The sequence below is a fragment of the Acinonyx jubatus genome, chromosome D3, assembly GCF_027475565.1.
Source record: "Acinonyx jubatus isolate Ajub_Pintada_27869175 chromosome D3, VMU_Ajub_asm_v1.0, whole genome shotgun sequence".
Lineage (NCBI taxonomy): Eukaryota > Metazoa > Chordata > Mammalia > Carnivora > Felidae > Acinonyx > Acinonyx jubatus.
In genome coordinates, this window is record NC_069392.1 from 35,186,669 (window position 1) to 35,201,264 (window position 14,596).

General features: G+C 40.9%; 1 protein-coding gene across 5 annotated transcripts in view; it reads right to left on the reverse strand.

The window, feature by feature from the left end:
- PTPRM (protein tyrosine phosphatase receptor type M) overlaps window positions 1-14,596 on the reverse strand; it is a 787,775-nt gene that overhangs the window by 432,074 nt on the left and 341,105 nt on the right. For all 5 annotated transcript variants that reach the window (XM_027068512.2, XM_027068514.2, XM_053205687.1 and 2 more), the window contains exon 5: window positions 9,097-9,212. In XM_027068512.2, coding sequence (XP_026924313.1) covers window positions 9,097-9,212 — 116 coding nt within the window. The remainder of the gene's footprint in view (window positions 1-9,096; window positions 9,213-14,596) is intronic.

Sequence of the window (14,596 nt, forward strand, 5' to 3'; positions counted from 1 at the left end):
ATTTTCTTTCCATCTCAAGGAAGGAGTTAAGGAAACTTCTCTCTTTCTTTCCTCTGTACATGATTCCAGATTACAAGACTGGAATCTTCTAGGACTTTCCAGAAGGCCACCTAAGGCAGATGTATAAACCTCCTACATAAAACATTTCCATGTTTCCCACTCCTTCCAAAAGAGACAGAATAGGAAAAAACTAGAGATCCTAATAGTGTCCAAACTCTCCAGGACCCTCAGTCCAAGGCCTGGATCAGTAAAAACGAGATAGAAAGGCAGGACATTAGTATTCTCAGCCCTCAATCACAGAAATTCCGGAGCACAGCCATTCCTGTCTTCTCTTCTCATGACAGAGCTGTGGATTCTTAGAAGCCAAAGAAACAAATGACCCGTTTGATGAATATGAGAAAAGCAACAGAAAATTGCTTTCATGGGATTTATGGCTCTTGAGTCCAAAGTAAGCAATCCTTAAGGGGACCAGCTGATGCCTTTCTCTTCTGCCCTCCAAACTGAACCATCCTGACCTGCAGTTTTCAAAGCACAACTTCCCATCCTGGCCCGGAGACCTTTGGATTGCAGTGGAAGACAAAGCTCTCCAACTGCTACTCCAGCTTTTTCTGAGGCATCCTTCTCGAGGCAACAGCAGTTTACATCTCTTTTCATTGAGTTGGGTAATATCACAAAATAAAATTTATTAATTAACGCCTCCTGGAATCGCTCTAGGTAAGTCATACTGTTTTAATGTAAAATAAGCCTTTACCTTTAAATTCAGCTAATCCCAAATCACACTAAATTAAAACATAGGGCATATGCTTTGAAGGTTTTTGGTGGTCTCAGGCTGAATGTTTTGTATTGTACTATATATGTGTGTGTGTGTGTGTGTGTGTGTGTGTGTGTGTGTGTGTGTGTAGAGAGAGAGAGAGAGAGAGAGAGAGAGAGAGATTCACCTAAAACAATAATGGATATAATTTCAACCACTCAAAGTTTTAAGGAGCAAATGGTTCCTATAGCAACTGAAGATAGTCATCTTTGTGCATTCCTGTTATTTTCTATGATGGTAAGTGATGTGAAATTTATGCTTTAATATATATGGTATAAAATAGCCAAGTTAAGCTTGCCAAGGGAACCATAATTTTACTTCTTTTCAAATCATTTTATGGCTTTTATATATAACAGCAAAATTGGTCTGATACACAGTTCTGATTTTTTCCCTCACAATTTATAAAGGAAACTAAAAGCCACCAAGAAGGGTTGACCAAACATACACATTCCCTAACACAAAAGTGAAGGTAACATCCACACATATGAATACAATTTTAATTGTAAATTCTGATAAAAGCCATCACTTGAATTACCACATGATGTTTATGAATCCACAAGGAAATGTTTGGGTCTTTGTACTATGCAAGAGACATTATAGTTAAAGACGTACATTCTGGAATTAGATGGTCTGTTTCAAATCCTAGCTCTTGTTACTACCAATGTGCTACTGGAAAAATTACTAAAACTTTCCAATCCTGTTTCTTCTTCTATGAGCATATAAGAGAGCGCTCCCAGGGAACAGTTCAGAGAAAAAAAGTACATGTACATAGCCTAGCAGAGTACCTGCACACAGCAATGTTCACTCAGTAAATGGCGTTGTAATTCCTTTATTTCAAACACATCCATTGAGGGGCTTTGGGTGGCTCATGCAGTTAAGTGTCTGACTTTGGCTCAGGTCATGATCTTGCAGTCTGTGAGTTCAATCCCTGCGTCAGGCTCTGTGCTGACAGCTCAGAGCCCGTAGTCTGCTTCAGATTCTGTGTCTCCCTCTCTCTCTGCCCCTTCCCTGCTTGCAGTCTCTCTCTCTTTCTCTCTCAAAAATAAATAAACATTAAAAAAAAATCAAACACATCTGTTGAAGTCAGTAATATAAATGCTAGTAATGTAATTTATAATTTATTCATTATCAAATCAAATTCTGTAGTAGGTCAGAGGACGTATCCTCTTGAAAACCATTTTAAGTTACAAAAATCTAGATTTTCTCTTTTCTCTCAAAACAAAATAACAAAAACAAACAAACAAAACCCAAAGGTCTAACAATCTAGCTGAGCAAAATGTGACAAATTTATTAAGCTGGTGAAAAATACTATTTTCACAATTGGGTAACTCATACCCAGTTAAGTGGAATTATGTATCAAACTCTCAAAAGAAAAAAAAATCTCTAGGCCAACAACTAAAAAAGTTTTAATCCTAAGTGAACATTATTTTTAGAAATTCAGTCTTCCCAAATTTAGAGCTCACATTGAATTACATTCCACACCAAAAAAAGAAAAAAGAAGGAAACAAAGAAAGAAAAGAAGGCGGTGGGTTCATCCATCAATTTCTATGACACAGCTCTATTGTCATAGTGAGGGCTCAAACACATGATCCTTGAGAGGTATATTTCTATTACCTTTAACTAAGGTCTTGGGACAAGGATTTTTTTTCCTAAGGGGTGAATCAGAAAACAAAATTTTACAACAGAATAAAAAAACACCTAGGGGAAACGTATAAGAAATGAAGGTTTAGGAAAGATGATATATTAACCACATTTGTTTCCAAAATTACTCTAACGCTGCATGATAATTGAAGCATACTCTGAAAAATCAGCAAAAGGGACACCACTAGGTTCTATATGTCCCTTCTCTTTTCAAAACCATCCCTTGGAGACGAATCATTCCCATATAACAAGCATCTCAGAACGATTTTGCGCCTGTTTTTTGTGCCTGTTTTGCTGGTCCAACGATGGATCTCTTAGACTCACCTGGAGGAGACACATGATTTGTTCAGGCAGTCAGTAAGCCAAGTGCCATGAGCAGGTTTCTACTGAGCATTTTTTATATGATAGGTACAATTCTAGGTGCTACCTTGCAACCAATGTTTTTAATATAGTACATCATAGTAACACCATCCAATTTCCTTTTATATTTCTACAAACAGATGTGTGTTTTTTTAAAACTCGTATTTTTGTGTTTTTTTAAATGTTTACTTATTTTGAGAGAGAGAGAGGGAGAAGTGGAAGGGGCAGAGAGAGAGCGGGGGAGACAGAGAGTCCCAAGCAGGGTCCGCATTGTCAGCACAGAGCCTGACGCAGGGCTTGATCCCACAAACTGAGACATCATGACCTGAGCCAAAATCAAGGGTTGGATGCTTAACCAACTGACCCCACCTATGCACCCCTGAACAGATGTTATTTTATGAAATCATTTAAAAATGTTATTCTGGTGCCTTACTTCTAACAAACACTAAGTTCTATGTGCTAAAAAAGTAAAACTCAATTATGTTGCACTATGATGGTCCCAAAGTTAACACAGATATTTTTCACAGTTAACCTGAACATATTTGGTTAAAGCAAAACAAAACAAAACACTATTATTAGAAAGACAAGTACTCAATGAAGAAAAATGTCCACATGATGAAACTTACTAATTTGTAAATATTTTTAGGTTTATAATTGACCTTTACCAGCAAGTGAAATTGTATTTAATACACATCATAATAAATACCTAATATATGATAGTGGTAAAGTTTCCTACCTTTTCTGAGTTTTCATTTTCTCATTTATAAAATAAGGAATTTAATTTGAAGACTGTTCCACATTCTGATGTTAACGTAATTCTGTGATTCTAAAAAGTAAGCTCCTGAAAAAGGATAGGGGCCCCTAAGATCTGTTGACAGAGAATTATTATTTTCCAGGTTTCCTTTGCCAGGGACTATTCACCTAACGTGTACATGTCACTTCCTGGCTTGATCAGAGCTGCCATATTATCTACTGTTAAGAAGACATCTACACTGCCTCCCTGATTTCTGCCATTTGTCCTAGAGGCTGAACTGCTTTCATTTCCCACCCACTTCTGAATTTGATGTGGGAGCCAAAGGCTACAGACCAAACATTTGTGTCTCTCCAAAATTCATAGGCTGAAACCTAATCACCAATGTGATGCTATTGAGGTGGGGTCTCGGGGAAGTGATTAGGTTTGGATGAGGTCATCAGAGTGAAGTCTCCATGATGGAAGTGGTGTCCAGAAAAGGGGATGCTGAGAGCTTTCTCTCCACATGTGAGGATGTAGTAAGAAGGATGTCTGTAAACCAGGGAGCCAGCCCTCACTGAAACTTGACCATGATGGTCCCCTAATCTTGGACTTCTAGTCTCTAGATGTGGGAGAAATGTATGTTGGTTAAACCACCCAGCCGGTGGTAGTTTGTTACAACAGCCCAAACCAACGAAGACACTGAGTAAGAAGGGGAAGGAATTTGGAGGAGCCTCCATAATGTATCAAAAATGAATTAAATAACAAAAATTACAAAAATTCCCAAACTACAGAGATTCAGGGGAAGAGGGCAAGGTGGTCTGTGTTCCCTACAAAAGAAGGTGCACAACCCATCTTCACATTTGTGACCATCAGTATTAGCCTTGGTGATCATCTTTATCTATTTATTGAAAATTTTAAAAAGGTTATAAATACTAATCTCAGGAGAAACAGTATTATGTAGGAAAATAAAAATTTAAATATCTAAGGGGCACCTGGGTGGCTCAGTCGGTTAATCAGACCCCTGATTTCGGCTCAGGTTATGATCTCACAGTTCCTGAGACTGAGACCCATGCTGGGCTCGTGCTGACAGAGCAGAGCCTGCTTGGGATTCTCTCTCTCTCTCTCTCTCTCTCTCTCACTCTGTCCGTCCCCCATGCCACTCTCTTTTCTCTCTCAAAATAAATAAATAAAATAAAGAAAAATCAATTAAAATAAAATACTTAAGAAAGAACCACAGTAATCTTAATACAATCATACAATCATAAGGGTTTTTTTAGGACTACATAAAAAACACGTATGTCAGAAATTGCCTGTCAGCATAGCATGTAAGTAAAACAGAAGAACATCTAGGGGCACCTGGGTGGCTCATTTGGTTGAGCAGCAAGCTCTTGATTTCAGCTCAGGTCATGATCTCACGGCTCACGCTGGGCTCCCTGCTGTCAGACCCTGCTTGCTATTCTCTGTCCCCCTCTTTCTCTGCCCCTTCCCTGCTTGTGCACGCGTGCTCTCGCTCTCTCTCTCTAAATAAATAAACTTAAAAAAAGAACATATAAAATCCCATTTTCTCTTCTCTGTATTCTATATCTACATATACTCCACGATATGTTCAAATGGTAGACTCCGCAGTGATCAGAATGTTGATAGTAACGGGCAATACTGTCGTGTTTGGGTGCTTGAATGATTTTACACATACATTTCATCTGAGTATCTCCCACAGTTACAGTCCCTGCTGTATGCATAGATTGCTGTATCTGATAGCATATAGCAAGCATCTTCGACAAATGCACTGCACATCACTTTTGAACTACAAAAAAAAAAAAACAGTTTTGTAGATGCGGTCTTCCTACTGTTCATTGTCTGGAAAGTAGGAAGTCTTTTGCTTCTATACTAATTGATGCTTGTGAACTGTGCTTTACTTTGCTATTCTGTATTCTAGAACACCCAATTCTATGATGACAATAACCTGCAGCCCACAGTTGAGATGGGAGAAAATGTAAGCAGATGGGACACATCTGTTAATCATAAACATTTCTTCATTAGTGTCATCATCAGATTTATGTGTACCGTGTTTTTGTGAAAGGCTCTGACAGTGATCATATTTAATCTGTATTTTAAACAATCAAGCCACTGGCCATTTTTCATAGAGGTGGATCGATATGGACATGTAATACATATGCATTTTGGGCGGGGGGAGGTCATGGTGGCTCCCTGATGTTAATCATGCAAGGTCAGTCACATCCAAATTCTTCCAACAGGGTGCTAAGTACATATTACCTATTCACCTAGCACTGGGATATGGGAAGATGGCATAGGTTGGTGGAAGCAAGCAGTGGTGAGGTAAAAGAAACAGAGGTACTAGCCCCAGCCATGCCACTTACTTTGGTGACCCTGCACAATCCTGTACCCCAAACCCATCTATAAAAGAAGTCGAAGACCATGGGATACAGGGATGAAATTCTATGTAAATGCCTATGGTAGAACTCAAAATATGGTAATACAAGTAAACCAAATTATTACAAATGATTATACTCCAAAATATCAATGTTCCCCAGTGAAAAAATGTATTATTCAGTTCAAAACCTTGACTTACCATTGAGAAGATTCAAATTACAGGAAAAAAGAGCTAAAATATTTTTCTCATTCATTTTTCTGCCTGGATCTCAGCGTTTCTTTGAGGATGTGAGTGACTTTGTATGCAGACAAGCATTTTTGAAACTGTTATAGCAATGGGGTAATGAAGACATGCCCATATTCGTACCTCTAGAATAGAAAGACCTGGTCCATGATTCCAGGTTTACTTCTCCCCACAACTTCTACTGAATGACCCGAGGCAAAGGCCAGGGCATGGGCAAGAGGAGGGCAGGAGGGCTCCATGAAACCATCACGTGCTGTAAATCCTCCTTACCGCTGGAAGCCACTCTACACAAATACAGTTTAATAGAAACCATTCTTGCAAGTGAAGGACACTGGTCTTATTTCCTCAGTTATTAATAAAGTAAACACCTCCCTACAAGATGCCTATGCAACCAGAGGAAATAAATCATTCAGCAGTAAAATTATTCTCACATCACAAAGATTCACAAACCAAATAGCATGCCATGTCCAGGAGAGACTAAGATTCACTGAGAATTTCAAAGTCACAACACCTCTGTGTGCATCATGCCCTTTAGGGCATGACCATGTGGAAAGCCACAGGGCAACAGGTGGTCACCGATGCCAAGAAGGGCAAGGAAAGGCTGGGTAACAGATGATGGAAGGCATTAGTGGATGGATTGTAAAAACAATTTATCAACACTAATGATCAAATTTAATAGAACAAAAACAAGAGTCTGGGGACATGGGAAATTCAACATGACAGTCAGATCGAGGCTGAATACAGATACCAGTTATACAACATTAGGTTTTGGCTTTTTCTTTCCTGATTTGGAACATGTGTTGCGCTTTGCTTCAGACTGGTGATCGTCAACCCTGGGCACACACTGGAATCACCTGGGGAGCCCCAAATGCAGGGCCCTACCGCAGACCAATTAAATCAGAATCCTGATGTAGATCAGGAAGTTTTTAAAAACTCCCCATGTGACTCTCATGGAGTGAGGGCTCAGACGCTGCATTTAGACCTGTTTTTCAAAACAACAGCTAGCTCTCTCCCTATTATGTGACAGATTCTCTTTTAAAAAGTCTCCCACTCTGTAGAAGAAAGTAGTTACAGATCCCCAATGCCCAAGGCAATGCTGAAGTTGAACCAAGGGCATCCCAAACCCAGGACATTTGCAAAAACAAAAAAAGTAAATTGTATCCTCAATGTGCCTGTAAATTCTTAGGAATATCTAAGACTCTGTTGAGGCCAGAGCTTAGATTTTATATTGTGTTCTCTGAAGTAACATTAACACAAATATCAGGAGCCCCAAACTATTTTCCATGAAAAATTAAGATTTCTAGAGATTAATCAAAGATGACAGGATAGTGTCATTTTTAGGAGGCAGCTAATGCATTGTGGAAAATGCCAATTAAAAATGTCTGTCTCATCAATTACCATACACAGACCATCTTGATGGAGTTAAATACCAAACAACCGCTAACTAAGAAAAATAATTTTCAGTCTCTCACATCAAGATTCTAAAAGAAATGGGAAGTGGGATATAAAGGAAGAAGCAAAGTCAAATACTGACGATCAGGGTTGAGCACAGTTCTCATGGGCTGCAACATCTCTTACAGTAGCAAGTACAAACTTTTAGAGAGAAGAAAATGGTAAAGATGAATTTGGTGCATGCAATCTCAGTCCTCTGCTTACATTCCTACTTCCTGGCCAGGGATGTTCTCGCAGGGAGAGTAGCAGATGAGAAAACAATGACATCAAGGTAGAAGGGTGAGGAATCATGCAGAGGGTCCAAGACTATTGAAGAATCCTCCAGAACGTATTCCCCAGTTGTCACCATGTTGTTGAATACGGGGAGAGGACGTGGCCACCTTCCATTTTCCCCAGAAGTGGAGGAATAAAAACGACCATTTATTTCACTTGTGATGACAAAAAGGTAAGAGGGATTTCAAAGTTATAGAGTGTCATGCAAATGTGACATGGCACAGTCACTGTGACACTGAAGAAGAGGGAAGAGAGGAGGAGAGGTCATACGCACAGACGAAAGGTCGGCATGCATGAAGTGGAAGCCATGATGGAATGGAACAGATACACAAAGGGGTTAAATCATGAAGTTAGCTCAGCAGCAAACTAAAATAAGTATATAATTAATCAAACCAAAACAAAGTCAACTACAGGATCCATAAGGAAAGAGGGGTGGGCGGGAATCAACACTAGTCCCGGTAAAGAGTGAGCATCCTGCAGATCAGTGCATAAAAGAAAGAAACAAGAATGAAATTGGAGAATGCCACAGGTTAAGGGAATCAAACTCAGAGCCTAAAGAAGCGGGTGGCATTCTGGTTAGAGGGGACAAGTCACTTAATCCCACGCATTCTCTCAGAATTCCCATGACCATGGACAAATCCATGAAACTATCTGCCACGCAAAATACATATGGGGGAATTTGAAGGATTGGAAAACAAGACACACAAGTTATGACTACGCTAAAAACGTATGCTTAAACACTTAATAGCAGAAGATATGTTGTTAATTTCTAAGCTGAGGCTTTTCCCCTTGTGGAAATTCAAATTATAAAAAGGCCTACAAGCGTGTGTGTACACTCGCACATGTAAGCGATGCTCTGGGTATTTCTCCAGAGGAAGGGTAGGGAAGAGCTCTATATCTGGTACTTTAATATCCTGCTCTGAAAGTACTTTGACAACCAGATCTTCAAAGCAAGATGGCTAAGCAGAAGCGAAGGGAAAAAATACAGAAAAATGTTTTAAAGGTCTGCGAAGAACAGTTCGGTTATCTAGAATTCTTAGTAATCTGATAACTTATTAATAAAGAAGGAAAGGAACAGAGACAACTCAGGGCATCAACCTTCTATCAGCAATGTGACACTGACCCGGACCCCCGGGCCCTTCCCAGGGGGCGTGTACTCCTGCCTCTGGAGGAGAGAGCGAGTTACCATACCTGCAACCAGAGCCTGTCGCCCGCCACAGTCCGGCCGATGGCACTGCACTGGAAGGTGGCAAACTGGCCGGCATTGACTTCCACATTCTGAATCCGCAGGAAGTGGGGAGTTCGGGCTACATGAACAGAGAGAATTAAAGGCATTAAAAGAGGACATTTGTAACTTATCTGTGACTTTTTGAATCTATTTGCAATTTTGGGCCTTCCCATTTTGTTTACCTTTGAAAACACACGGCTTTTGCTTATAAGAATGCTTTTGAGATTTCATTATGATTGTAAAGGGTATCATGGAAGGTTTTGGTGTGCTCTGAAAGAACAGAGAAGCCAAGCATTCTGGGATAGAACCAAGAAGACAGAGGATATTTTATTGTTCCTGCTGTGCAAATTATCATAACTCAGCAGTCTTCTTGTAATAACAAATCTGTATTAATAAAGATTACACTGAAGCCTAGTTGATGTTTTGAACAAAAACATATTAGATATTTATACTAGCAACATGAAAAGAACAGTAAGAAGTTAAATGATGTTGTCAAGGAAACTTTTTGAGCCGAGTACAAAGCTGTGCGTAATATATATTTTAATACAACTAATTGGTATGCAGTATTCCCTATGTAATACTTCCCAACTACCAAAAATACTATCCCCATAGACGGACTCTGTGGAATTAGGTTGGGACTGCCACAGCACGGCAGTTTCTGCTGATTCTTACTCCCAATTCAAGAGAAAAGAATGATTCCAAATGCTAAACAACATCAAGTCTCATACAGTGTCCATGGGAGACAGCCCTCTGAATAAAGGATAATTCTATTTGATCTGAGAAGCCCAGACCAAATTTCTGCAACACACTAAACGCGTGTGTTAAGGAACTGCAATGACAGGCCAGGAATTGCATTTTATGGTATCTTCTATTTTTGTTAGGAAAAAGTCTCTTATCACAGCAATGACAGTATAAAAGCAAGGGTCTGGGAAGGGGGAGGTTAGGGGGTAGAAAAGGAAGAGAACAGGATGCTGGTATTTCTGGGAGGGATGGATAAATATTCTGGACAATAACCAGAATAAACTTATTATGCCAGCTTTTCCCCATGGTCATTGTGTCTTTAGGCCATGTCTAGACACATTCAAAGAGTCGTGCCCCACTACTGAGAGCCCAAACATGATAAACTAGCACTAATATTAGCCTGTGCAGAACAAAATTAAGAATGGAAGTGGGTTACTACTCAAGAACAAAGAGAAATGCATTTTAATATCAATAACGCACAAGGAAAAAGCCCATTTTACTAATGTGGAGGCCACCAGTAATTTGAAAACTGCATTCATGCTGCTTAGCATGCAAAATGTCCTAAATAACTTCTAAAAGAGCAGTATAACCATTGTTATTGTTTCTAATACATTAATTTAACGTCCTCTGACCTATTTTTCACTACCTTAAATTATCCTTGACCAAGAATAACACGATGCCATGGTTTTTAAAGACCTCTGTAAAAAGTCCCTAAGACAAATTTCTCTTCTAGTACTACTCTGTTCCCAAAAAGCTGAAAGAACTTTGGTTTTAGCAAATGGAAAAAGGTAACATGTTTTGAGCATCACGGACCAGAACATTTCCCACGGAATATGCACAAGCGTTCCATGAGGTAGGTATTCTTTTCCATTTTGCAGATGGGAGATCTCATGGGTACTTGCCTACCGAGTGTCAGAACCAGAGAGCGAACAGTTCCAAAGCCCACGCACAGCCCACTATGGCACTGCCTCTGCGAGCCTCCCACCTGCGTCTGCGCCCCCCATGCTCTCCCACTGAGAGTGCCTCCCTGCCTCACTGTTGACACGTTGGCTTCTTTCATATTATTTAAATTGAGTTTGTATTATTCAGTGAAACTGAATTTACATTCTTTAAAATTGTTTACGTGCGGGGCGCCAGGGTGGCTCAGTCAGTTAAGCGTGCAACTCTTGTCACGATCAGCTCAGTCAGGATCTCACAGTTCATGAGTTTGAGCCCCGTGTCAGGCACGGCGCTGACAGCGTGGAACCTGTTAGGGGTTCTCTCTCCCTTCCTCTCTGCCCCTCCCCTATTTTCTCTCTCTCTTTCTCTCAAAATAAATAAACTTTAAAACATACAAACATAAAATAAAATTATTTACTTGTGATTTCAACTTCTGTAGAATTCTTCTCTCCCAACCTCACCTCTGACACAAACGAACAAACTTTGCTACACAAAATTGTAACAATTATTTTGGATTTACCTACATTAGTGGTTCCCAATATTAACAGGGATCATTAAGAATTTGAGATCTGACTAAATTAATAGGACTACATTGAAAGCCAGAAAGCTCTTTGCTTGTCAAGAAATCATATAAGCAAATGGAATATTCTACTTCGAAGCCAACACAACACATCCATTATGGTACATCTGTCCTCACCTGGAAACTTTTTGAACTGTTTTTCGCCTGTAAAATAATTCTAAGCACATTGCCCCTAGCTACATGGACATCAAACTACACCACATACAAAGCATTCGAAAAAAAGAAGAAAAATATGGAAGTAGTAACTCTTCTGTTCGCTGGTGTGTGTAGAGCAGATTTTAGCTACTTCACAGGGTTTCGAAGGTAGCTCATCCGAAAGGGTTATGCTTTGCAGCCTTTAATCTCACACACACACACACACACACACACACACACACACAACTGCCCTGCCGGCTCCTGAGGTAGCTGTTAGATCCATTTCCTGTCAACCTTCCCGAGACGTTGGTGGAGCCCTTTGTTCAAGGGGTCTGCCAGTCACACAGCCTCAGCCTGTCTATAGAAACTGCTCTCCTCAGTTTATCAGCAGGCCCCTAAGAGGCCCATCGGCCTTCTTTCCTTCCTCTTCCTGACTCGTCTCCCAAGGGAAAATGCTTTCGGCCACAGTGATTTTTTTCCAAAACTTCCTCAAAAAACTTTCAAAATTCTACTTTCAAAACTCTTTTCCTTCAGCTTTTTCCTTTGTTCATTCTTCTTTGGGCTCTACCCTAAATGTCGATTTGTCTCAGATTTAGAACTCTGCTCACTCCCCTTTTCCGAGGGTATGTACTGGTAGGTGCCGCCTGCTCCGACGGAGTTAACGTGAGGCTTTTCAAAACGAGGAACCTGTGACCAGATCACTGAGCTACACTCCTGCTAGCCGCAAAGAAAAGTTCTCCATTTTGGGGAGCCTGGGAGCCACTCCAGTTAACTGGGTGCCCCCACAAGGGCAGGCAGGCCCCTCCAGAGTCAAACCTGACCACACCCCAGACGGAGGGCATCCACACCAAGGAAAACAACAACAGCCATGTACTCCCCCTTGGTCAGCTGAGTGTTGGAGCCAGATCCACTGATGGGGTCACACCAACATGAAAACTCACAAGCCACGTGTGCACAGAGGCTAAGAAATACTACAGGGAACTATTGTCCTAGGAACAGATTGTGTGTGTGTGTGTGTGTGTGTGTGTGTGTGTGTGTGTGTGTGTGTGTGTTTTAAATCAGAACCTTCAGTCCAGTGACTGAAAAACTGGGTCACAGGAGAAGTAGGGGCAATTGAGAATGATAGCTGACTTCCGATTTTATGAGATGGATCCAGTATGCAGAAACTCCGGACAGCCATGCTCCCTAAGAGTAAAGAAGAGTTTTCTAACACTGAGACTGACAGAACATGGTATGAGCTGGCTAGTGTGGGAGCCATATGTGGAGACAGGGTTTGCAGTTGGCTGGGCAGAGAGGTAGGTAGACTGGGCACCCCATTTGCGACTGGCGTCTTACAGTCGCCATTGTAATCTCTTCCCCCATTGCCCTAGTAGCGCTTCACCTGCAGCAACGGGGACCTTCCTTTCTTTGTCCTTGGATATTTTGGGTATGAGGGCTGCATCTTCTGCGCCCTCTTTGGAGACAACAACTCTTGCGTCCATGGATAAACTGTAAAAAGGCTTATGGTTTGAACCATATTTAGAATGAGTATACTCCCTGAATCTGGGTTAGAATCCCAGGCTTCCTTGTTTGGAAGGTGCCTCTTGGGCTGGAAGTTCTTCTGTCCAGTTTTGGTTTTGGCCTCTCTCCTCTTCCTATTTGATCCCTCCTCTCACTGGAATTGTTCAGTCAGCTGACATGCCCCTTTTCAAATCTCTGATGCCTACATGCCCCACCAGTGTGGGGCTCACTCTGTCTGCTTCCTTTCTTGTGGGCATGCCTTTACGAAGGATAATTTAGAACTGTGATGGCTCCTTTGAGAAAATCTCCCAAGCTGGCTCCCACACACACTGAGCACCCCCACTTTCATATTCCCGTGGATTGTTAAAGACAGATTATGTTGCACATTCAGATAGCAGGACGTCTCACTAATATTGCCCTCTCCTGTCCCTCTCATGGTCTCCTACTCTGCTCACCTTTTGCTGTAGGCCACTGTGGTAAGTTGGGTCCCTAAGACAAGGTTTTTGAGTGTGTCGCCATCTTTCACGATAACTTGCATTAAAGGGATACTACACCTGAACTGCTCTTCTGTAGTTTTACCCCCCACCCCCTTGGTTAAGCCTAGGATCAGTTTCAAGCCTGTCCTGAAAGTCTGCGAAGTATTTTGAGTACCATCGCTGGTATATCCTTGCATGGGTAAGCTACTAAAAATTAAACATTTAAAATGTCCATTGCAAAATCTCCACGTGTTACTCATATATGTCCTAGACCTTGGATTCGTACCCTGCACCCTACCTATGACTCCTTCCTCTCTCCTTTTTGTCCCTCCCCACTCCCCAATGCCTCCAAATTTCTCCAAATCTCTCTGGTTTTTCTTATGCACTACCAGTGAGTGCACTACAATTTCTCAACCAGAAGGGCCAGTCAAGGTGTGTGGGACCAACAGAGCCCACTGCCCACTTTTTTAAAAAATTTTTTTCTTCTTTTATTTATTTTTGAGAGAGAAAGAGAGATAGACAGCAAGCAGGGGAGAGGCAGAAAGAGAGGGGAGACGAAATCTGAAGCAGGCTCCAGGCTCTGAGCCATCTGCACAGAACCTGATGCGGGGCTAGAACTAACAAGCCGTGAGATTATGACCTAAGCTGAAGTCAGATGCTTAACTGATTGAGCTACCCAGGCACCCACCACCACCCACTTTTCCTCCTACAGATGTAGAAGTGCAAGGAAGAGTCTCTTTCACATGTAACATTTCTCTTCCTGCTATAATCATTACAGATTTTCAGCCCTTCAAAGGCTTCTATACCTTCTGAGTGGTGCAAGGGGAAAGATAAAATACACTCAGTTTGAATATACATTTAGTTTGAAGAATAGGTTTCCCATGAACTAAAATAATTTTCAGAGAATGAATTTCAAATCTTGAAATTTTGAATTTTATTCCTTATTTAGCATGGCAGGAGAGTTCTTTTGGAACACCAAGGGTGGGATATCATACAGTTTTCTTTTTCCTTTTTTAAACACATAATATGTTTCCAAACTGCCTGAGAAATAATATAACTCATTCTTCCCCAAATCTGAATGGCCTCCAAAAA